Source organism: Dioscorea cayenensis, chromosome 8, assembly GCF_009730915.1.
Source record: "Dioscorea cayenensis subsp. rotundata cultivar TDr96_F1 chromosome 8, TDr96_F1_v2_PseudoChromosome.rev07_lg8_w22 25.fasta, whole genome shotgun sequence".
In the NCBI taxonomy this organism is placed as follows: Eukaryota; Viridiplantae; Streptophyta; class Magnoliopsida; order Dioscoreales; family Dioscoreaceae; genus Dioscorea; species Dioscorea cayenensis.
Window position 1 is genome coordinate 624,611 of NC_052478.1, and position 25,277 is coordinate 649,887.

General features: G+C 38.0%; 2 protein-coding genes across 4 annotated transcripts; both read left to right on the forward strand.

Annotated features, from left to right (window-relative positions):
• The first annotated feature begins 4,616 nt into the window (after window positions 1-4,616).
• On the forward strand, window positions 4,617-10,254 carry LOC120266713 (protein TRANSPORT INHIBITOR RESPONSE 1-like). Of its 2 annotated transcripts, none has more exons than XM_039274365.1 (6): window positions 4,617-4,833; window positions 4,989-5,160; window positions 5,242-5,972; window positions 6,622-7,114; window positions 8,097-8,884; window positions 9,428-10,254. In XM_039274365.1, exons 3-5 carry the CDS (start codon window positions 5,464-5,466, stop codon window positions 8,865-8,867), a joined length of 1,773 nt encoding a protein of 590 aa, XP_039130299.1. In that variant the 5' UTR covers window positions 4,617-4,833; window positions 4,989-5,160; window positions 5,242-5,463; the 3' UTR covers window positions 8,868-8,884; window positions 9,428-10,254. The 2 variants fall into 2 exon arrangements, with proteins under 2 accessions (XP_039130299.1, XP_039130298.1); XM_039274364.1 differs by having other exon boundaries at window positions 4,989-5,099.
• A 1,181-nt stretch (window positions 10,255-11,435) lies between these two features.
• Window positions 11,436-20,402, forward strand: LOC120267104. Of its 2 annotated transcripts, none has more exons than XM_039274806.1 (2): window positions 11,436-13,491; window positions 20,355-20,402. In XM_039274806.1, exon 1 carries the CDS (start codon window positions 11,709-11,711, stop codon window positions 13,458-13,460), a length of 1,752 nt encoding a protein of 583 aa, XP_039130740.1. In that variant the 5' UTR covers window positions 11,436-11,708; the 3' UTR covers window positions 13,461-13,491; window positions 20,355-20,402. The 2 variants fall into 2 exon arrangements, with proteins under 2 accessions (XP_039130740.1, XP_039130741.1); XM_039274807.1 differs by lacking the exon at window positions 20,355-20,402 and having other exon boundaries at window positions 11,436-13,214; window positions 13,301-13,387.
• The last annotated feature ends 4,875 nt before the right edge of the window (window positions 20,403-25,277 follow it).

The window sequence follows — 25,277 nt, forward strand, 5'->3', positions numbered from 1 at the left end:
AATCTATCATGAAGTGGATAATCACAAATTCAGTGAAAAATAATATGAATACTTCCCTTCTTTCATCATCTAACAGAAAGCCTCTTTGATAAAGATGAATGGGACTCAGAAAAACGATAATGGCAAAAACTAAGATAATTTTTTTGATAGTAAGATCAATTTTAAGCTTCAGTTTGGTCAATAACACATAATTTTAGAGCATTTGAGTGGAAAACAAGAGAATGACAGTTTGGATGTTTGCATGATAGTATCTTGTCTCTTCTCACTTAGCACCACCACCACCACCACCATCTTTTTTTTATCTTTTTATTTTATCTTTTTCATTTTTATTTATTAAATTTTTTTATCAGTTGTACATTGTCATAAATTAATATTGAAGACAAAACAAGAAACCTAGATCTCATCTGAATCAAAACTTGGCTGATAAATTTATAATCTATTGAATGTCAAATCATGCAAGCTCACACAGACTTGAAACTCATCTGAAACAAAGTATAAAGAAGTAAATCCATAAACATCTATTCATGCTGATTTGCATGCAAACGTGGAACCCTTTGATGAAAATGAAATTAATGGCCATCAAACTTGAGACATGAATTTAATATAACCTTAGCTAGCTCTATATTTTGCCTCAACTCCCCTTCTTCAATTCTCATCTCAGATCCACAAATTACAGAGCCAATGACTCACAAGTATGGATCCATTGAGCCTCCGGGGGACAATGCAGGCTTGTCAACACTAACTCCTCAACCATTCAAGTTAACGAGAGTTAATTATAAGTCCTTAAAATCTCCGGACTAGATCAAAAACTTAAAATTAAGTAATGAATGAGTAGATTTCTAGGACCATTTTGGGACCCAACAACATGTGCATAGCCAACTGTTTGGCTAGCCTCTTCAAACTTGGTGGGGCCTGAACCACAGAGCAGGTCACATGAGAGCATAGACCTAGACACACATATAATATACAAGAGATACTTTAGTACATGGTGTTAGGCCATGGAATGACGAGCCACCTAAAGCATATCATCAAAATATATATATATATATACAACTCCCTTAAGATAAGATATATCCTTCACATTAATTTTTTCATCAACAAACCAAATATGATCAATATAAATATGTATCTATTATATATATATGAATTCAAGGATTGTGTGCAACTCCTGTGCATGATGTGGAATTAAGGAACTAAACTAAGACACATTGCATTGTATTACATTATTCAGATGCATTGATTTTTGACGAGACTTGTTTAACTCTACGTTTTGTCATCTATATTGCTCTTTAAATGAGAATGAATTTGGTACAAGTTCTGGTTGTTTGGATCATCATACTAGCTGTTACATCAAAAGTTTTATTATAACAGTACACATATTTATATTATTCATATTATTTACATGGAAAAAGAAAATTTATATATGTGAAAGTAAATAGTAATACTAATATATTGATCAAAGTGGTTCTCACGTGAAGGATCACACACACACACTCATTTGCAAGTTGCAAGCCAAAACTATTGAAAATTTAGCCCCTATTTAGTTTCTTAAATCTCATGTGGTGGCAACTTTTGGTTATTGTTGCTTATATGTTTGGACTTAAACATTTGTCTCTAAAAGCCCCACTTGACCACCAATCCAATACTTGTCATGCCTTAAAAAAAGGATTAAGGTGCATTACACGTGGCCCTCAACTAATTTAAAAGCCCCCAAATTAAAACAAAACACTGGTTGTATTCTTGTTTATTAATTCTCCCATGAGGAAAACAAATGCAGAGACTTGAAGTATTGCCAATCTGTGGAAACATTGGGAGGGGAGAAGAAGTGAAGAATCCCATTAATTATTTAATTAATCAATCAATTTTCTTTGTTTAATGACAAAGCAATAAATTATTGTAACACTTAACCAAAAGAGAGAGAGAGAGAGAGAGAGAGGGATAGTATACAGTGCATTGCCAGCAAAACACCATGTATGCTCTGCTGATTCTGTTGTTATTTTATTTGACATTAAAAATATCAATATTAATTCAATTTTATCTCTTTGAGTCATGTGAAATTTGGTCGCAGGCATGGTTCACTAGTGCAAGCATAAACCTAATTATTTAAAACCATGCAGATGTTAACTAATCAATCATTCTAACATGCACCCACACTAATTTGCGTCCAACACTGCGCAAACCGTGCAACCTAAAAACCCAAATTTGGGTCCTCAGAAGAAGATCTTGCTCTACTTCTGCTCTTTGTACTCACTCACAGAAGCCTACTACTTCAATGATTTTTATTATTTATTTTTAAGAATAAGAAGAAGAAGAAGAAGGAGGACTGCATTATACTATTTACAACACACGTGTCGCCAGCACAACGGACAAAAGGGTGTTGACCCCAACACGTGTGCACTCAACACAGCTCATCTCCACTTAATTATAAAATTAATCAGTTTTATTAATTAGTTGGAGTAATTGAAATAAGATCTCTATTTAATTTAACGGAAGCACCCATCTGTGGATGATTAGGCAGCGGATTAAGAGACTCGGCACGTGATCCACATGACTCAGCGCGTGCGAGCCCATCCCCCACATGCAGCCGTGCTACTCGCCGGCCAAGATAAGATATTTATATATATATATAAATATATAAATATATTTGATAAAACGCCCTGAGCAGCTCATTGAAATTTTCAAACATGGTAAGGGCTTGAACGCGAAAAAGAAAACGCAACGGCACCATATAATTTCAAAAAACCCCCTGAAACTTCAACATATTACGATGCTGCCATCGGGTCGGGGACAAAGGCTGACGAATCACGTGGGCCTCCGTGGGAGCTTTCGGTGCGGAGGCTTTTCTTTCCACTTTAACCCCGCCACAGTAAAAAGATATTCTCGTAAATACAAAACTCCATTCAAGGTTAAATCTGGAAGTTCACCGTGGGGAGAATCTGTCCATCCATTTGGGACTGAACGGCCAGGATGAGCTCATCCGGGGCCCACTTTATTTGTTGGGTGCGACTCCTTTAAATGGTCAGATACGGTGGTTTGGTTCACTGACAAGACTCGCCGGTCATTTAATTAGCACCAATAATGCAAAAAGATTTTAGGGAGAGAGGTTAATAGTTAAAAACAGATAATAATAATAATAATAATAATAATAATAATAAAGAGCTCACATTTTGATGATTTGAGAGGGAGAATAGAAAATTAAAAAAAAAAATGGGGAAAAAGAAATAGACAAAACGGAAAACACGCAGCTCTGGTCAAATCCAATTGGGGTCAGACATTGATCTCCCCCTCGCGAACCACGACAAAAACATACAAAAGAAAGCAAAAGGATTAAAGCTGTGGTATGAATGTAATTTATCAACAAAAGCAAGGTTTAAATCCCAAGTTATCATTGAGGAAAATAAATAAATAAATAAATATATTTATATAAATATATAAGTTTAATTCGTACAGGTTGTCCCGTCATGAACCGGTTAAAAACTTAAAAAAAGAAAAGTGATTTGATTGGAAGAGCTGTCGTGTCGAAGTTGAATATAATGAATTATTTAATATCAAAAACTTTTTGGAGAAGTGAGAGAGAGAGAGAGAGAGAGAGAGAGAGAGAGTTTTGGCCGGTGTTTTCATTTCAGGTTTCACCACCCAATGGGCAAATGGGCAATGGGCAATGGGCAATGGTATTTATATGTTTATTTACTGTTCTACCCTCCTTTTATTTTACATTTACTTTGATGGATAAGGTTTGGCCTGTCACGGCGTACGGCTGCTCTTTTGTTCTCAGTTGGCCATGGATTTTCCATGATGTGTACTTGAGTTTTTACATTGCCACCATTGGTTTTCACAAGCTCTCTATCACACACACACACACACACACACACACACACATATATATTAAATATATAAATTTGTCAAAAAAGGTTTGGCCACAAATCCATCTCCATCTTATCATCATTTGTTAATTTGTTTTTCTGTAAACAAGTCAAAATTTTTATGCTTATGGTGCTAAAAAATGTATTTGTGATTCACGCAAGTATATTAGAATTTTGCGTGTGTTTATGGTGCTTAAGAGTGGATGAGAGTGACCCATGCCTAAGACTCTTCCCTTATTTGCCAAGCAGTGGGGGGGGTCCGGTAATGATCTTGATAATTAGAATTTGAGTGCCATTCATAGCCTCTGATCATTACCCATTACTATTAGTGTCCTAATGCTTATGACTTCAAGGTAACTATATTCATTCATCATAATTTATGGAGTATTTAGCTATCTGAAATTTTTATACTTCTTATAACATAATATATATATATATATATATATATATATATATATATTGGAGTTTTTATTTAAGGCTGTGATAAAATTAGTTTTTTCCCCCCTTACCTTTTGGAATCTTTATTAGGTGTGGTTTATAATTCAGAGTGTATTAATGTATAAGTTTATTTATTTTGTTTGCAAGATGCTCACATGCCAAGCATATTGCAAAATAAAAATAATAAATAAATAAATAAATATACACACCAATCTTATCTTCCAATTCCTAATAAAAAAAATAATTTTTTTGAAAATTTATTTTCTATTTATTTATTAATTTAATTACCCCTTTCTCTTTCATCTCTCTCAGTGTTTATCTCTGCAGAGCTCCCAAGCTGCTCTTTTTTTAAGGGGGGGAGGGCCTGGGGAGCTGGAGAGATCTCTCGTCCTCTTTTAGCCCTCTTCTCTCTCCATCTACCACTTGAAAGTTCAGCCCTAACCCTAGATTCCATCCGAGAGGAGGCCACCATGGCGCATCCTTGCTGCAATAGTTAAGAAAGCTCGGAGCTTTTCTCATTTCTGCCATTTCTGTAAGCTGTTTTTGAGCTCTTGTTTGTTTTGCTGTAGATTCAATACAGTTTTTTTCCCTGGGATTTGATCTCAAGTTGATTGGCTTTTATTATTATACTTTTGATGATTTGGGTGTAAAATGGTGTTCTAAATGACTGGTCTCGGTGGTTTGTAGGATTTGAACCAGTGGTATTGGTAGATTTGATCGGATTTTCTATCTAAGTCTGTCTGGCTGGTGGATGGCGAGTGTAGAGCTGTGATAAGCACCATCTATTGTGAAATACTGGTAGATAGACGCCGAAAACTTTGTTTTTTTAGCTGAAATTTTTCTCAAACCTCCGTTGAAGGTTGCAAAATTTGGACAAAATAAGATTATTATTGTTATTTTTTTATCTTTTGAAGCTGAAATATTCTCTTCTGCTTTGTAGAGAGGCCACTAAGAACTAAAATGAACCCTAGGGCCCTACAAAGTCCTAATCTTTAGTGCATACTGGTACTTCTATTAAATGTGGGATCACATACGGGTTCTTAGACGTGAAAGGAGCTGTTTTTCTTGAAAAAGTTGTGATCTTTGAAGTGAGGGACAGTTGGTTCATAGTCTCCCTCAGTACTGTTTCGTTTCCGCCGTGGTTTGAGGTGTTGGGAGCTGCATGGCTTCCAAGAAGAAGAAGGAGGCTATTGATGAGGGGAAATCCATGGAAATTCGGGTGTCACTTTTCCCAGATGAAGTTTTGGAGCGCGTTCTGGGCTTTGTGAAATCTCACAAGGACCGGAGCTCGGTCTCTCTGGTATGCAAAGATTGGTACACAGCTGAAAGATGGAGCCGCACCCATGTCTTCATTGGCAATTGCTACTCTGTCTCTCCAGAGATTGTTGCTCGCAGATTCCCCAATATCCGAAGTGTCACACTGAAAGGGAAACCTCGGTTCTCTGATTTTAATCTCGTTCCTCCAAATTGGGGAGCTGATATCCACTCCTGGCTTGTGGTTTTTGCTTCAGCGTATCCTTTCCTTGAAGAACTCCGGCTGAAAAGGATGACTGTTACTGATGAGAGCCTTGATTTTCTGGCACGATCTTTCACTGGATTTAAAGCCCTGTCCCTTGTTAGCTGTGATGGATTTAGCACCGATGGCCTTGCCTCCATTGCAAGCTACTGCAGGTATAATTGTCTTTACATTTGCAAGTTTCAGTTATATTTCTTTGCTCTCATGTTTGAGGACCACAATTATAGGAGCAGAGCGAGTTTCTTGATATGTTCTTGTTTGGATATTTTTTTTTTAATGTATTGCTTAGCCTACCCACCCTGGTCAGTTTCATTTGTCAGTATATTGAACAAATACTTGAGTCATGACTATTGCTTTCCAATAGAAAGCTACAAAAAGGAACTGATGTTTCTTTCTGTAGGATGGGGGGTGTAATGCCATCATGTTTTCACAAATTTGGAACCTGAGGTGTGTAGTATGCTTACAAAAAAGCAGATAAAATATCAGCTTGTGCGACCCAGTGGAAGGGAAAATATGCCATGCACTGCTTCTAATCAGAGAACTACTGATTTTTGCACCAGATCTGGCTTTTACATGCCATTTTTCAACTTGGCAAAACATCTGTTCTTTTACAAAATAACAAAAATTTGATCATCTGAACTGTATTTCTTTTGTTGAGGTTTTTCTTTTTGTTTGTGTGTCTCCAAATTCACCATCTTCTACAATGAGAACTATGCTAGAAAATTTGTTTGTGTTAGCTTCTTAATTTTGCTTCTGTCTTCCTTTCTGATACAGGATTATTGCTCTAACACTATTTTTCTTCAGGAACTTAACCGAGCTAGACATCCAGGAGAGTGGTATTGATGACCTTGGGGGCAGCTGGCTAAGTTATTTTCCTGAGAGCTTTACATCCCTGGAAACATTGAATTTTGCGAATCTGAATTCAGAAGTTAACTTTGATGCATTGGAGAAGCTTGTTTCCAGGTGCAAGTCCCTAAAGGTTCTCAAAGTAAATAGGAGCATCACATTGGAGCAACTGCGGAGGCTGCTAATGAGAGCCCCACAGCTTGTAGAGCTTGGGACTGGTTCATTTTCACAAGATCACTTGCTGCGGGCAGATGCAGAACTGGAAGCTGCATTTAATAACTGCAAGAGCTTGCATACACTTTCTGGATTGTGGGAAGTTTCCTCCATGTATCTCCCTGCATTATACCCGGCTTGTACAAATTTGATATTCTTGAATCTGAGCTATGCAACTCTCCAAAGTACGGAACTGGCAAAGCTTCTGCCAAACTGTCCTCTTCTTCGTCGGCTTTGGGTGAGTGCATCAAAATTGTGACTTATATTTTCATTGTTATAATCACTGTGTTTTTCTTATCTCTTGTTATGTGTTTGTTTCTATCTTGCACGCCACTAATTCATTGCACTGTAGTTGCAAGTGAAGGTTGGTGTTCCTTTTAGTCATGTGTAATGTGTGTTGTAGGCGGTGAATCAAATGACTTTTGGGTAAAGTTTGGAGATATTCTATGTGAATTGATTGCTGCTCAAATGTTGGCAGAGTTCCATGTTTTGTTTTTTATACCTCAAGCTATAACGTTGACTCTGGTGTTTCTTCTCAAACGTAGATGTTAAGCAGTTTTAAAGAAGCCGTAGCTTTGGACTTCCCTCCTCTGTCCCACTTCACAAATATGCCTATTACTGCTATTCTAGTATTCCTTTCTAACATCTTTATCTTTCACTGGGTGTAGCTCTGTATTAGATGAAGCAAAAAGGTGAATACCCAGTCTTTAGAAAAGTAGGGATTCTTTTGGTGGCCCACTAAATTTTTAGTGCATGAGACTATCTGACTATGTGAATGCTTCCAGAAACGTTACTTGTTCCATTGGTATACTCCTAACTACCCTATGAAATCTTAATCTTTTCCGCATAACTGTGTGCTTGATTAAGAGAGGGATTAAAAGTGAAGTGCACTTTTTATTAATAAGTCTATCATCTATCTTGTGGACAGCTTGTGGTGTTGGCTTTAACTATAACAATGAAATGCTTTGTCATTGGCTTTCAGCCACCTCTGATAAGAAAGACCTGTGTTTTGAGATATGTGTTTTTATATTTATATATATTATTTTATTGTAATATTCCCTTTATGATTCCTTTAAACACTAGAGCAAACAAGAGATGGTTATCCGCTTAGTATGACTGGTGAATATTTCTCTACTTAGAGAAAGAACAGTTGGCAAACTAAATCTCCCATTATTACCTGCCATGATGTTCTCAACATTTGTTTATCTTATTGGCAACAGGTGCTGGACACAGTTGAGGACAAAGGGCTAGAGGCTGTTGCATCCAACTGTCATTTTCTTGAGGAACTTCGAGTATTCCCCGCGGACCCATTTGATCAGGAAGGAATTCCGGAAGGTGGTGGTACTGGTGTCACTGAATTTGGATTTGTTGCTGTGTCAAAAGGGTGTCCCAATCTTCGATATGTACTCTATTTTTGCCGTCAGATGACCAATGTTGCTGTGGCAACTGTTGTCCGCAACTGCCCAAACTTCACTCACTTTCGCCTTTGCATAATGAATATGTGTGAGCCTGACCACATTACCAAGGACCCCATGGATGAAGCTTTTGGTGCAGTTGTTAAGACATGCAAAAAACTTCGGAGGCTTGCTGTGTCTGGTCTCTTGACTGACCGCACATTCGAGTACATTGGCACCTATGCTAAGAATCTGGAGACCCTGTCAGTGGCTTTTGCTGGCAGAAGTGATAGAGGAATGCAATCTGTACTTGAGGGTTGCCCAAAGCTGCGGAAACTCGAGATAAGGGATTGCCCCTTCGGTAATTCAGCTCTGCTTTCTGGCCTTGATAGGTATGAGTCTATGAGGTCACTTTGGATGTCAGCGTGCAAGGTGACAATAAATGGGTGCCGCCTCCTGGCAAGGCGGATGCCTAGGTTGAATGTGGAGGTTATCAAGGAGGATGATAATGATGATACACAAGCTGAGAAAGTTTATGTTTATCGCTCAGTGGCAGGTCCAAGAAGGGATGCGCCTCCGTTTGTTATCACCATGTGATAGGTTCAGCGTTCTTGGTAATATTCTTTCTCTTCAATAATAGAAGTGTATAGTTATATATTTTCCCACTTCTACATGGGTTGCCCATCTAATACTTTACTGTTCTGTATTACTGCAAGAGTTAAATGTAATCTGTGGAATGAACTCAGTCCAGAAAGTGCTTATCTTTTGAATTTTAATAAGACTGAATTTATAAACTGATATTCATGACATGTCTTAGTTGCTTACTGTTCAAGTGGGTACCTCTGAGACCTGAATCCTTGCTATATATAGCTGCAAACTTTTATAATCTTAATGAGTCATCCATTTTCCGTTGCTTGGTGGAATAGTCTGAGGATATATCATGTGTTCAATGGTGCCATCAATTTCTGGTTCTGTAGGGTAGTCTGATGATACTGATGCAAGGATGTGTGCTCTTAGCCTCTTATTTTATGTTAGTTTCTCTACACCGAGTGCATATCCTTGTCCACTGTTGCTAAATTTCTCGTGTGTGATTAGTGTTACTTGGCATCTCTTGCAAGGATCACTATCAAATTGACCAACTGTTATTGTTGTTGCAGGTGTTATGGCTCGATCAGCCTGGATTGGTAAAGGGATGCTGAGTTCAGGTGCGAATAACATGAATATTTGTTTCCAGTACAGTTTCTTCATATACAGCATGGACCTTCCTGAGGAGAGAAGATTCAAAGCACTAGAATTCAGGAATTCATGCCTTCGGTGCTTCCATTGCAATTAGCTGCACACCATCAAATACATATCCTGAAGAAAATGAGGCGGCAATAGTTTAATGGCACAAGTGAAACCCAAAAGCTAACCCTGCTATGCACGGCCCCCAGCCTATATCTTCAATAAACTCGTGCAGCAAGCAAAGCCCGCCTCTGATGAAGATGCGTCAGTGGAGAGAGAATTTATGCCGTGACTTACCTCTTTTGCTTTTATATGGAATTCCTACCGAGTCTATCAAAGTGCATCCTAAGAGAAAACTGACACCATGTCTGTTTCACGTAACACAATTTTGTTGTTGCTGCCGAAAGACTACTTTGTTGGAGGATAATTGTTATTCTGATATTAAATCCAATAGGCCGAACTGAAGAGGAAATCCTGGTTGTCGTTGAAAGTTAAACTGTGGTCGTTGTTGGTGGAGGAAATCAATTGTCTGTGGTTACCAACTGTTACCTCAGACATAGTGAGCTGAAATATCAGGAGATGTTGAATGTTATCTGGATGTATATGACTGGTTATCTTTTCTTTCATGCATTTGTCTGTCGTGTGTTTTTGTGGTGGTATGACATCCCTTTTTAAGTTTATTTTGAGCATGTTGTAGATGATTTCAATGATGGTGTTTGGCACATTATCCGTCTTAGATGTTGATTTTTTTTATTCTTTTTATGGATGTAGATGTGGATGTTTCACCTGCCAATTATGTTTTAGTTTGAGGTTTTATTGTTTTAAATTAAAAAATGAAGCAAAGAGGCAGAAGGTGATCTTTTTGTTGTTTGTTATTTCTGTAATTCTGCTAGATAGATGAGTCTGGACTCAAGGTCGTTGGAACTCTCCTATATTTTTATATATATATATATATATATGTCCCAATTAATATGATACCTTGTATTTACTGGGCAGGACGGATACAAATACAGATCAATTAATAATTTACACCTACCATTCTCTTCTAATTAAGATGCATGTACCTGCCATTGTGCCTTACTAAATGATTCCTTAAGCAACCATGCCTTTAGTCATGACATCAAATTGCTTTCATGGGACAAGCCACCTAACTAGAATTCTTTTGGACTTGTATTATCAAGGTAAACAGAAAATGGAACAGGGGAAAGTACCAATCCTTTATTCACTCTTATGATTTAATATCCTTGTTAAGGAGCACAAGCAAGAATAGAGATTAATAACTCATAATCAGCATGATTAAAGTGGAGAAGGGTTTACAAACATACAGGCAGGTGTGCATTATTAGTAAATGAAGGAGAACTACTTGCAGCTACCGCTGAACTAGGACCACTTTATTTTGTTTATTTATCATTATAGTTTTGCAGGTGTTCTTCAATTCTTGCATGCATCCCATATGCATCCACATGGCCACCTCCTGTTGTTCTCATCCAAAGCTTATCTTCTTTCTTCTGGTCTTTGTGACCCAATAATGCCTTGCTACTCCTCTGCCTTCTTTTGTCCTCTTTTGAGGTCTTGTTAAAGATGTAATAAAGTCTAAACATGTCTCTCTTTCTGTGTTCATGAATTTCAACACCTGTTGGTTCTCAAAGTTAATGAAAGGCCAAATGAGGATATATCATTGCAAAGAGGTTCATTCACATGGGGAGAAATGGCACGTCTCCATGCCTCGTCTCTATAGTTGTGGATATGGCCTTCTCTAGGCCTCAAATGATGCTATCACTGGTCCATCACACTGAGAATCTTTCCCTTCATGTTTATTAAATTTTCACTCATTAGTCTCAGCTTTTCTGCTTACTTTCCATTAAACTTTTTTGGAGTAGGTTGCTTAGTGTTTATCAACCTCTCTAAATATCTTTTTAAATAAGCGCAGAAGTCCATATGCTAATCATAGCTTTGACTAGAGAATTTTCATTTGCTGTTGTTGCGCTTGCCATTTTCTTTCCAAATTCCTAACCCAACTAAAATTTAACTAATCATGTTTAACAACCCCCCACTCTCCGTACACTTCCCAACCAACCCCTGATTCTCTTAAGTCTTAATCATAACCTCCTCCGGTTTCTAACTGTTTCCCTCCATTACCAGACTCAATATGTTGGATGAGACTTGATAAATGTTGGTCTAATTATCACAAACAAACACACACACACTTGAGATATGAATGAAGACAGAGCAGAGAAGGCGCATGGTGTCCTGGTGGCCGGAGAGGCAAATAATCTCCGGCAAGCATCTGAGCTAATGAAGTCCATTATCTCTTCCTCTTATTCCACCAAACTCTTCTCTCACAAATGGCAGTTGCTTCGAGACAAGCTCCAGCAGCTCAACTCTGCTCTAGAAACTGCAGACAAATGTGGAAACTCTGGCGAGAATTCAGTGCTTGTTCAACTCCTACAGTCCTTGGTTTCAACTGCAACTGAGATACATGAACTCGTTGACAAGTGTAGCAATGGGTTGTATAGTGGTGGGAAGCTCCAAATGAACCGTGATCTTGATGTTGCTGCCTCTGAGCTTGAGCTTCACGCCAACAGTCTCAATGAAATCTATGCTTCTGGAGCTCTGAAACCTGCTGGAGCTCTTGTTGTCTCGCGTCCCGGCGCTGGTACCAGGCGTGAGGATGTGAAGTTCTACTTAGAGGACCTGCTCACAAAGCTAAAGGTAGGAGATGCGGAGATGAAGACTCAAGCCTTGGCCAGCATTAACGAGATGCTTCATGAAGATGAGAAGCATGCAAGGATACTGGTCATGGAGATTGCTGACTCTGTTGACGTTCTTGTACGTGTTCTTGAATCCAAACAAGTTAGCATTCAAGAGCAAGTAGCAGAGGCCATTGCAGTGATTGCCGAGCAAGGTTCTTCTTACAGGGGAATTCTTCTCAATGCTGGCATTCTCTCTCCACTGATTGAGACTGCAGATTCTGCAAGTGAAGCAGTGAAAGAAAGAGTGACTAGAGCTCTGAAGAAGATGACCGAGCATGCTGACAACTGTTGGTCAGTTTCAGCTCATGGAGGTGTTACAGTTATGCTCAAGATCTTGGCTGAAGTTGGTGCGAGTGTTCAGTTGATAAGTTCAGCTTGTGGTGTTCTGAGGAACCTCAGTAAGGTCCATGAGATCAAGAGATTCATGATGGAGCATGGACTTGTTTCTCTTCTCATTAACCTCTTGAGATCAAAGGAAGAAGGCTCTCAGATAGAAGCCATTGAGTTTCTGCATCATTTGGCCGTTCAGGATGGTGCCATGAAGGATAATGTGATTAAGGGAGGTGTAGTTGAGTCACTACTCAAGATTCTCAATCCCAATTCTCTTCAATCTTCCAAAGCTAGAGAGGTTGCACTTAGAGCAATCCAAGGATTATGCTTCTCGTCAGTGAATTCCATCACTGGCTTAATTCATTGTGGATTCCTTGATCGAGTTCTCTTCTTTCTAAAGGATGGTGAGATTTCTGTACAAGAATCAGCACTGAAGGCCACCTTTCATCTATGTGGGACTTCCCAAGTTGCAGTTAAGAAGGCCATGGGTGACGCTGGCTTCATGGAAGAACTTGTGAAGTGGCTTGAGACCAAATCACCTGAAGCCCAAGAAATGGCCGCAGAGATACTCTGTAGTTTGCTTTCCATACAAAGGAATCAGAGAAAATTCATTAGAGAAGATCACAACATCAGAAAGGTAATCAAATTACTTTATCAGGTGGAGGAGAAACCTGCGGTTCTAAAGAAGCATTTGCTATCCATTTTATTTTTATTGTCCTGTAGCTATAATGGGCAGAGAAAGATTATCTCGGCCGGGTATGTGGAGCATTTAGAGAAGCTTGCAGAGAACGGTGTGGTTGATGCCAAGAAGATTCTTAAGAAGCTGTCAGGTAACAGGTTTCAGAGTATTTTCAGTGGATTTTGGAAGTACACATCATTATAGTCTCTATTACAGTCACATGTATGAGAGAGAGATCAGAAGAACAATGTAAGCAATAGAGAAGCTGGGGGATATTCCAACATTCTTCATGTTGCTGGTACTTAAATCTTCAGCAGATTTGTAATGAAATGCAGAAAAGTCTTGGAATTATGTATACCATGTTCAAATCAGTATTTGTGCTAATATACCATCCCTGCTGGCAGCACTAACAGCAATGTCAGTGGGTTGTTTGAAATTTATTTTTCATTTACTACTGAATCCAATCCAATGCGCATGAACAAGATTGTATTCTTACGGTTTTTCTCTTCTTTAAGCTCATGGAGAAAGCATGATTGAATTCTTTGTCTGTTTTTGAGTTCTTTATTTAAACAAGCACGGGTTGCTCAGACAGGAAGGGAGACACAACTCTTCACACTTGCGAAGAAGCGCATTTTACGCGGAAAAAGAACGTTTTTCTTGTGACTAAGTATCTGTAAATGAGCTTAATTGCTGATTGGCATCAAGTTTTGTTGAAATTGATTGAAGATTAATTACAATTGCAGAGAGGAAGCAGTGAAGCTGCAACACAGTGTGTCCTGGTGTCATTTGTTAAGAAGCCAAGGGTATGTCAGTCTTTTCCCGTGTTTGAAAATCTGTTAAAACAGTTGAAGAATCGGTGGGAATGTAATGGATGGTCAGGATTTGAAGATCAAGTGAGTACATAGTTTGAGGCAGGGAGAAAACAATCTCAGCAACAAGATTAGCCAGAGATCGTGTGGCCAAGATCTCATCTATCATAGCAAGAGGCTTAAGTTCAAGGCATGTAAAGAGATGTGGATTGTGTTTGTTTTGAAGGGCTTAGATTTGATGATCAAGGGTGTTGTATCAAGTTCGAGGCAAGGAATTGACTCAAGCGGTGCAACTGAGGAACAATTGACGCGTGTGGGGTGACTGAGCAGGTTCAGTTCAATTCAGTCACTGAACTCTCACAGTGATATAATATATGGGTTCTTATGTAAGAAGAGTTTTTTTTTATGTAAGTGTTGATTGATGTTTGAATTTTCCTGCTTCCTTGAGTGTGTTTTGATTCAAAGTTTATATAAGAGAGTTGATGTACTTGATCTTTTGTTTCTATGTAAGTAATTGGTGAAGCATCTGAGCTATACACAATCTGTTTTTTTTCCTATTGACATGGCTTCTGTTTCACTTTTATTTTGGTTTTCTTGAGCTTGTATGAATTTTCCTGATCAAGTGTTTGAGAGTTTTAAGTTGCTTTCTATAAGAAACTTGATCAGATAGATCTGGTCTATCTATATAGTGTTTAGCAGTGGTATCAGAGCTGTATGGTTGGAGATCTGGGTTTCAGTTGGTGATTGGTATTTTTGCTGTGTGTATGCGGTGGTGAGAAGTTGAGGTTGTTGTTTCTGTCTATTGTTCTTGCTTGCTGCTTTGGTGATTCTTATTGTTTTTGTTGAATTGTGTGGGTCGTGTGAGTGATTTGAGAAGGATTGATGAGTAAGGAGGAAGTAAAAACCACTCAGTCAATGGCTTCAAGCTCATCATCTGCACCAACACCTGATATATCTCACACACTTCTACCTATTTTCAGAGGAGATGGGTATGAGCATTGGAGCTATAGAATGAAGACCTTTTTTAGATCCCAAAAGGCTTTGGAAGGTGATTGAGGAAGGCATTAGTGCGAGACAAAGCCAGCCGAGAAAGAAAGTGAAGATGATGCTAAGGCTCTATTTACATTACGACGAAAGTCGTAGATGAGACAATTTTGCATAGAGTGTGAGATTTGATTCTGCAAAGGAGGCTGGGATCATATCAAGAATGAGAATCAAGGGACATCAAGGATGGTGTCGGGTTAGGCGACAAACTTTGAGGCAAAGATTTGATCTTTTCTAGGATGAAAGAATATGAAACAATTCGAGCATTATTTTTACAAGAGTATTGGCGTGGTAAATCAGTTAGAGGTATGGGAAGTGAGTTGAAGGATTCGAAGTGGTTTTTGAAGGTGATGAGAAGCCTATCATCAAGATTTGTACATGTAGTGACTTCGATTGAAGAGGCGGGGGATATGTCAAAGGTGACTCTTGATGAATTGAGTGGCTCTCTTCAAGCTCATGAAGCCGAGTTTAATCGGTTCTTTGAAAGGCCGGAAAAGACATGAAGCCTTTGTGATGCGGGGAGGTTCCGGGGTGGTGGAACTAATTGGAGAGGAAGAGGTAGAGTTGGAAGGTTTAGAGGTAGAGGAAGAGGTGGTGAGAGTTCAGTTTGGTGATCAAAGAGCAAGTATGCAAGCACAACATAATTCGAGAGAATTCGGTAGAGGTGGTACAAGAGCTTTTTGGCGATTTGGAAGAGGTCAAAGCGGTTTGGAAGGGATTTAGTAGAGGAGGGCGCAAAATATTCAATGCTTTAAATGTAAGAAATATGGGCATTATCGGGTCTCATTCTTTGAGTCGCAGAATAGAAATACAAGTGAGGCGAGAAGCTCATCTAATGTAGTAAATGAAGGAGATTATGGGCATTTGTTCATGGTACATGATGGGCAAGGTGTGGAGAATTCCTCCATTTGGTGCATTGGATAGTGGAACATCTAGTCATATGAGTGGAAGAAAAGAATTATTTCATAGTCTTGATGAAACACTACTGACTAAAAGGTCGAGACTAGGTGATAATAAAAAGAATTGAATGTGTGTGGCGGAGGATCGGTTGCAATAAAAAAATGTTTGATGGGCATTTGAAATTGATTGATGGTGTTCGATGTATGTACCTTTGTTGGCACATAATCTCTCGAGTGTAGGGACGATTAATTGAAGGAGGTTATGATGTTAATTTCAGACAAAAGAAGATGGGTCATGTCGTCGAGAGATGGAAGGACTGGCAGAATCTTGTTCAAAATTCAGAAGAATACTAACAATTTGTTTCCTGTGGAGTTTTCAAGTCAAGAGCAGATCAATTTAGCTAAAAATGATGAATTGATAATGTTGTGGCATAGAAGGTATGGGCACCTGAATTTTCAGGGAATGAAGCTGCTTGCACAGAAGGAGATGGTTCTGGGTTTACCTGAAATTGAAAAGAAAAATCATTGTGAAGAATGTATATTTGGAAAGCTAACAAGGTGTCCATTTCAGTCTGGCAAGTCTTGGAGAGCTAGAAGAAGAGTTCATCTTGTACATGCTGATGTATGTGGTCCTATGGAGACAGAATCTAATGGTGGAGGTAAATATTTTCTGCTTTTCATTGATGATTTTTCAAGGATGTGCTGGGTGTATATTCGAAATTCAAGTATGAAGTACTCAGTTGTTTTAAAAAATTTGTCACAATGGTGGAAAGACAATCAGGGAATCAGTTGAGGATTCTCGAGCAGGATAGAGTGGAGAATTTATGTCAAAAGAGTTTCGAGTTTCTATGATCGAGAGGGTATAAAGCATGAATTAATCTGCTCCTTATTCTCCTCAGTGAGAATGGTGTAGCTGAGGAGGAAGAATAGGACTTTGGTGGAGAAGGCAGAAGTATGCTCAAGACTAGTAATTTACCCAAAAGTTTTCGAGCTGAGGCAATTTTAACAATGATGTATGTCATCGATGTATCACCAACTTTTGCAGTTTGGGGAAGAACACCTTATGAAGCATGGTTTGAATCAAAGCCCAAAGTTTCTCATTTAAGAGTATTTGGGTGTGTAGCAATGGTACATGTGCCTATATAAAAATTACAGAAGTTGGATGATAGGGTAGTAAAAGGGATTTTTATTGGTTATTGCTTAAATGAGAAAGCCTACAGAATTTATTTGCCAGATTCAGGGAAGGTACTGATTAGCAGAGATGTGAGATTTGTGGAGTCATAATTCTGGCAGTGGACAGCAGTGGATGATCAAACATCAAAGACAGTTGTTTTACAGAAAAGAAAATCAGAAGCATATGCAGAAACTCAAGAAACTAGGAATCAATCTGAATCAAGTAATGGAGTTGATAGAAAGCAGATGGGAATGGAAATTCTGCAGTTCGGAAAGGATTCGAGAATCAGATTCCAGTATTGATGAGTCTCCAACTCAGAAAGTTAGAGCATTGAAAGATTTGTATGAGAGTTGTTCATTTGCATTAAATGTAAGCGATCCAAGTCATGTTATGAAGAGGCTGAAAAATTAGAACATTGGAGGCAAGCAATGAGCGGTAGAAATTGATGCAATTCGGAGAAATAATACTTGGAAGTTGTGTGAACTACCCGGTAGGAAAGAAAAGCAATTGGAGTCAAATGGATTTACAAGACCAAATTGAAGCCTAATGGTGAGATTGACAAGTATAAAGCCGAGGGCTAGTTGCTAAAAGGCTATGCTCAAGAATTTGGGATTGACTATGAAGAGGTCTTTGCTCTCGTGGCAAGAATGGAGACAGTGAGGATGATTTTTAGCACTTGGAGCACAAAGAGGTGGCCAATTTTTGAGTTAGATGTTAAATCAGCCTTTTTGAATGGAACACTTGAAGAAGAAGTATATGTGACACAACCCAAGGGATTTGAAGTTCAGGGAAAAGAAGATCAAGTGTATAAATTATTTAAAGCTTTGTATGGTCTAAAACAAGCCCCAAGAGCCTGGTATGCAAGGTTAGATGGCTGGTTTGAGTCACAGAATTTCAGCAGAAGTGAGACAGAACATACCTTGTATAGGAAGATGAAAAATGGAGGAGAGATGCTATTGATATGTGTGTATGTTGATGATTTAATTTGCTTAGGATCATCAATGGAGATGGTGGAAGAGTTCAAAGCAACAATGAAACAGGAATTTGAGATGTCAGATTTGGGTTTAATTAAATATTTTCTGGGGCTAGAAATATGTCAAGGCAGTCAGGGTATACATGTTTCACAGAAGAGGTATGCAAAAGAGATGTTAAAGCAGTTTAATATGCAAGGATGTAAGGCAGTAAATGTGCCATGAGTCAGTGTACAAAATTGCAACTTACTCAAGAAGCAGAAGGCACAGATGCAACTAATTATAGAAGATTAGTTGGCAAATTGCTATATCTGACTCATACTAGACCTGATTTGGTGTTTGCAGTAAACCAATTATCCAGATACATGCAAAATCCTACAAGAATTCATCACGGGGGCTGCTAAGCAAAGTCTTGAGGTATATTCTTTGGTTCTTTAAATTTTGGAATTCAGTATAATTGTGGAGTGGAGTGTGTACTTGAAGGTTACTGTGATAGTGATTGGTGTGGTGATAAGGAGGACAGGAAAAGCACATCAGGTTATGTCTTTAATCTAGGTTCAGGTGCTGTTTGTTGGGCTTCAAAGAAGCAGGAAATTGTGGCCTTATCATCTACTGAAGCTGAATACATATCATTAAGTTCAGCTTGTTGTCAGAGTTTATGGATGGAGAAAATCTTATATGATTGTGGGTTAATATGTGAAGCAGCAACTCAGATTTGGTGTGACAACAAGTCTTGCATTGCTATTGCAAAGAATCCAGCTCTTCATGGAAGAACAAAGCACATGGATGTTAAATATCATCATGTTCGAGAACTTATAGCAAGGAAGAAAAATTCAATTGAACTATTGCTCCATCGATATACTGAGTTGCGAGATATTTTTTTACCAAATGTCTAAGTGTCCAAAAAGCACAAAGCAGATTCGGAGGTGAAATGGGTGTTTGTCATCTTCAATCAAGGGGTGATTTTTGTTGAAATTGATTGAAGATTAATTACAATGCAGAGAGAGGAAGCGGTGAAGCGCAACACGGTGTGTCTGGTGTCATTTGTTAAGAAGCCAAGGGTATGTTAGTCTTTTTTCCCATGTTTGAAAATCTGTTAAAAGCAGGTTGAAGAATCGGTGGGAATGTAATGGATGGTCAGGATTTGAAGATCAAGTGAGTACATAGTTTGAGGCGGGGAGAAAACAATCTAAGCAACAAGATTAGCCGGAGATCGTGTGGCCAGATCTCATCTATCATAGCAAGAGGCTTAAGTTCAAGGCATGTAAAGAGATGTGGATTGTGTTTGTTTTTGAAGGGCTTAGATTTGATGATCAAAGGGTGTTGTATCAAGTTCGAGGGCAAGGAATTGACTCAAGCGGTGCGGTGAGGAACAATTGAGCGTGTGGGGTGGCTGGCGAGGGTTCGAGTTCAATTCGATCACTTTGAACTCTCACAGTGATATAATATATGGGTTCTTATGTAAGAAGAGTTTTTTTTTATGTAAGTGTTGATTGATGTTTGAATTTTCCTGCTTCCTTGAGTGTGTTTTGATTCAAAGTTTATATAAGAGAGTTGATGTACTTGATCTTTTGTTTCTATGTAAGTAATTGGTGAAAGCATCCCGAGCTATACACAATGCATTTTTTTCCTATTGACATGGCTTCGTTTCACTTTTTATTACGGTTTTCTTGAGCTTGTATGAATTTTTCCCGATCAAGTGTTTGAGAGTTTTCAGTTGCTTTCTATAAGAAACTTGATCAGATAGATCTGGTCTATCTATATAGTGTTTAGCAGTTTAAACACAGTATTCGGTCCATTAGATTTTGATAATGCATTGTCAAAGTTCACTGCTGATGTGGACAAAAAAGAATATGCATGGATGGTTGAGAAGATAAGCAAGGTTAGCAATAGAATATTAATCCCTTTTTTAGCTTAATTATGAGCTAAGATAACTGTTAAGTATGACCTTAATCCTTTTTGAGACGGAATGAGCTAAGATAAACTAAACAAAGAAGGAAAAACTAAGAAAGACATTAAAATTTCACTTGAGCAACGTCTTCCGAGCCCGATTCTGGCGATCGGGTTTCCATCTTTGAGCGAAGACAATTTGGGCTTCTTTCTTCCATAACTAGCCAAACAAAGTCTGTTAAGCTTTTGCAGACATAGTATACTGACTAAATCATTATAGTCTCTATTACAGTCACATGTATGAGAGAGAGATCAGAAGAACAATGTAAGCAATAGAGAAGCTGGGGGATATTCCAACATTCTTCATGTTGGTGGTACTTAAATCTTCAGCTGATTTGTGATGAAATGCGAGAAAAAGTCTTGGAATTATGTATACCATGTTCAAATCGAGTATTTGTGCTAATATACCATCCTGCTGGCAGCACTAACATGACAATGTCGTTGGGTTGTTTGAAATTTATTTTTCATTTACTACTGAATCCAATCCAATGCGCATGAACAAGATTGTATTCTTACGGCTTTTTTCTCTTCTTTAAGCTCATGGAGAAAGCATGATTGAATTCTTTGTCTGTTTTTGAGTTCTTCATTTAAACAAGCACGGGTTGCTCAGACAGAAAGGGAGACACAGACTCTTCACACTTGCGAAGAAGCGCATTTTACGCGGAAAAAGAACGTTTTTCTTGTGACTAAGTATCTGTAAATGAGCTTAATTGCTGATTGGCATCAAGTTTAAACACAGTATTCGGTCCATTAGATTTTGATAATGCATTGTCAAAGTTCACTGCTGATGTGGACAAAAAAGAATATGCATGGATGGTTGAGAAGATAAGGAAGGTTAGCAATAGAATATTAATCCCTTTTTTTAGCTTAATTATGAGCTAAGATAACTGTTAAGTATGACCTTAATCCTTTTTTTTTTGAGACAGAATGAGCTAAGATAAACTAAACAAAGAAGGACTAAGAAGACATTAAAATTTCACTTCAGAGCAACGTCTTCCAGCCATTCTGGCGATCAGTTTCCATGCTGAACGAAGACAATTTGGGCTTCTTTCTTCCATAACTAGCCAAACAAGCTGTTAAGCTTTGCAGCATAGTATACTGACTAAATCATTATAGTCTCTATTACAGTCACATGTATGAGAGAGAGATCAGAAGAACAATGTAAGCAATAGAGAAGCTGGGGGATATTCCAACATTCTTCATGTTGGTGGTATTTAAATCTTCAGCAGATTTGTGATGAAATGCAGAAAAGTCTTGGAATTATGTATACCATGTTCAAATCAGTATTTGTGCAAATATACCATCCCTGCTGGCAGCACTAACAGACAATGTCGATTGGGTTGTTTGAAATTTATTTTTTTCATTTACTCACTGAATCCAATCCAATGCGCATGAACAAGATTGTATTCTTACGGCTTTTTCTCTTCTTTAAGCTCATAGAAAGCATGATTGAATTCTTTTGTCTATTTTTTTGAGTTCTTCATTTAAACAAGCACGGGTTGCTTTCGAGACGAGAAAGGGAGACACTGACTCTTCACACTTGCGAAGAAGCGCATTTTACGCGGAAAAAGAACGTTTTTCTTGTGACTAAGTATCCGTAAATGAGCTTAATTGCTCGATTGGCATCAAGTTTAAAACACGATGATTCGGTCCATTAGATTTTTGATAATGCATTGTCAAAGTTCACTCTGATGTGGACAAAAAAAGAATATGCATGGATGGTTGAGAAGATAAGGAAGGTTAGCAATAGAATATTAATCCCTTTTTTTAGCTTAATTATGAGCTAAGATAAGCGTTAAGTATGACCTTAATCCTTTTTGAGAGACAGAATGAGCTAAGATAAACTAAACAAAGAAGGAAAAACTAAGAAGACATTAAAATTTCACTTCAGAGCAACGTCTTCCAGCCATTCTGGCGATCAGTTTCCATGCTGAACGAAGACAATTTGGGCTTCTTTCTTCCATAACTAGCCAAACAAGCTGTTAAGCTTTCCAGCATAGTATACTGACTAAATCATTATAGTCTCTATTACAGTCACATGTATGAGAGAGAGATCAGAAGAACAATGTAAGCAATAGAGAAGCTGGGGGATATTCCAACATTCTTCATGTTGGTGGTACTTAAATCTTCAGCAGATTTGTGATGAAATGCAGAAAAGTCTTGGAATTATGTATACCATGTTCAAATCAATATTTGTGCTAATATACCATCCTACTGGCAAGCACTAACGACGAATGTGAGTGGGTTGTTTGAAATTTATTTTTTTCATTTACTCATCGAATCCAATCCAATGCGCATGAACAAGATTGTATTCTTACGGCTTTTTTTCTCTTCTTTAAGCTCATGGAGAAAGCATGATTGAATTCTTTATGCATTTTTGAGTTCTTTATTTAAACAAGCACGGGTTGCTTTCGAGACGGGAAGGGAGACACAACTCTTCACACTTGCGAAGAAGCGCATTTTCTAGCGGAAAAAAAGAACGTTTTTCTTGTGACTAAGTATCTCGTAAATAAGCTTAATTGTCGATTGGCATCAAGTTTAAACACGTGATTCGGTCCATTAGATTTTTGATAATGCATTGTCAAAGTTCACTGCGATGTGGACAAAAAGAATATGCATGGATGGTTGAGAAGATAAAGAAGGTTAGAAATAGAATATTAATCCCTTTTTTAGCTTAATTATGAGCTAAGATAACTGTTAAGTATGACCTTAATCCTTTTTGAGAGAGACGGAATGAGCTAAGATAAACTAAACAAAGAAGGACTAAGAAAGACATTAAAATTTCACTTGAGCAACGTCTTCCAGCCCATTCGGCGATCGGGTTTCCATCTTTCGAGCGAAGACAATTTGGGCTTCTTTTCTTCCATAACTAGCCAAACAAAGTCGTTAAGCTTTCCGAGCATAGTATCTTGACTAAATCATTATAGTCTCTATTACGAGTCACATGTATGAGAGAGATCGGGAAGAACAATGTAAGCAATAGAGAAGTCGGGGGATATTCCAACATTCTTCATGTTGGTGGTACTTAAATCTTCACTGATTTGTGATGAAATGCGAGAAAAAGTCTTGGAATTATGTATACCATGTTCAAATCGAGTATTTGTGCTAATATACCATCCTACTGGCAGACACTAACGACAATGTGAGTGGGTTGTTTGAAATTTATTTTTCATTTACTACTGAATCCAATCCAATGCGCATGAACAATATTGTATACTTACGGGTTTTTTCTCTTCTTTAAGCTCATGGAGAAAGCATGATTGAATTCTTTGTCTGTTTTTGAGTTCTTTATTTAAACAAGCATGGGTTGCTTTCGAGACGGGGAAGGGAGACACAACTCTTCACACTTGCGAAGAAGCGCATTTCTAGCGGAAAAAAAGAACGTTTTTTCTTGTGACTAAGTATCCGTAAATGAGCTTAATTGCTGATTGGCATCAAGTTTAAACACGATGATTCGGAAAAATTAGATTTTTGATAATGCATTGTCAAAGTTCACTGCTTGATGTGGACAAAAAAGAATATGCATGGATGGTTGAGAAGATAAAGAAGGTTAGCAATAGAATATTAATCCCTTTTTTTAGCTTAATTATGAGCTAAGATAACTGTTAAGTATGACCTTAATCCTTTTTGAGAGGCGGAATGAGCTAAGATAAACTAAACAAAGAAGGAACTAAGAAAAGACATTAAAAATTTCACTTGAGCAGCGTCTTCCGGCCGTTCGGCGATCGGGTTTCCATCTTTCGAGCGAAGACAATTTGGGCTTCTTTTCTTCCATAACTAGCCAAACAAGTCTGTTAAGCTTTCCGAGCATAGTATCTCGACTAAATCATTATAGTCTCTATTACGAGTCACATGTATGAGAGAGAGATCGGAAGAACAATGTAAGCAATAGAAGGCTGGGGGATATTCCAACATTTTTCATGTTGGTGGTACTTAAATCTTGACAGATTTGTGATGAAATCGCGAGAAAAAGTCTTGGAATTATGTATACCATGTTCAAATCAATATTTGTGCTAATATACCATCCTACTGGCGAGCACTAACAGACAATGTCGAGTGGGTTGTTTGAAATTTATTTTTTTCATTTACTCTTGAATCAAATCAATGCGCATGAACAAGATTGTATTCTTACTGGGTTTTTCTCTTCTTTAAGCTCATGGAGAAAGCATGATTGAATTCTTTATGCATTTTTTTGAGTTCTTTATTTAAACAAGCACGGGTTGCTCGAGACGGGGAAGGGAGACACAACTCTTCACACTTGCGAAGAAGCGCATTTCTACGCGGAAAAAGAACGTTTTTTCTTGTGACTATGTATCCGTAAATGAGCTTAATTGCTGATTGGCATCAAGTTTTAAACACGATGATTCGGTCCATTAGATTTTTGATAATGCATTGTCAAAGTTCACTAGCGATGTGGACAAAAAAAGAATATGCATGGATGGTTGAGAAGATAAGGAAGGTTAGCAATAGAATATTAATCCCTTTTTTTAGCTTAATTATGAGCTAAGATAACTGTTAAGTATGACCTTAATCCTTGAGACAGAATGAGCTAAGATAAACTAAACAAAGAAGGACTAAGAAGACATTAAAAATTTCACTTGAGCAGCGTCTTCCGAGCCCATTACGGCGATCGGGTTTCCATCTTTCGAGCGAAGACAATTTGGGCTTCTTTTCTTCCATAACTAGCCAAACAAAGTCGTTAAGCTTTCCGACGATAGTATCTTGACTAAATCATTATAGTCTCTATTACGGTCACATGTATGAGAGAGATCGGAAAGAACAATGTAAGCAATAGAGAAGTGGGGATATTCCAACATTCTTCATGTTGGTGGTACTTAAATCTTCAGTGATTTGTGATGAAATGCGAGAAAAAGTCTTGGAATTATGTATACCATGTTCAAATCGAGTATTTGTGCTAATATACCATCCTACGGCAGACACTACTGACAATGTGAGTGGGTTGTTTGAAATTTATTTTTTTCATTTACTACTCGAATCCAATCCAATGCGCATGAACAAGATTGTATTCTTACGAGGGTTTTTTCTCTTCTTTAAGCTCATGGAGAAAGCATGATTGAATTCTTTATCCGTTTTTTGAGTTCTTTTATTTAAACAAGCACGGGTTGCTTTCAGACGGGAAGGAGACACAACTCTTCACACTTGCGAAGAAGCGC

What these genes read in the sequence shown, in the direction of transcription:
- LOC120266713 (XM_039274365.1), top strand. Translation starts at nt 5,464, where the DNA reads ATGGCTTCCAAGAAGAAGAAGGAGGCTATTGATGAGGGGAAATCCATG. An exon ending in TCCATTGCAAGCTACTGCAG is followed by an intron (nt 5,973 to 6,621) that starts GTATAATTGTCT and finishes ATTTTTCTTCAG; the next exon opens with GAACTTAACCGAGCTAGACA. An exon ending in CTCTTCTTCGTCGGCTTTGG is followed by an intron (nt 7,115 to 8,096) that starts GTGAGTGCATCA and finishes TATTGGCAACAG; the next exon opens with GTGCTGGACACAGTTGAGGA.
- LOC120267104 (XM_039274806.1), top strand. Translation starts at nt 11,709, where the DNA reads ATGAATGAAGACAGAGCAGAGAAGGCGCATGGTGTCCTGGTGGCCGGA.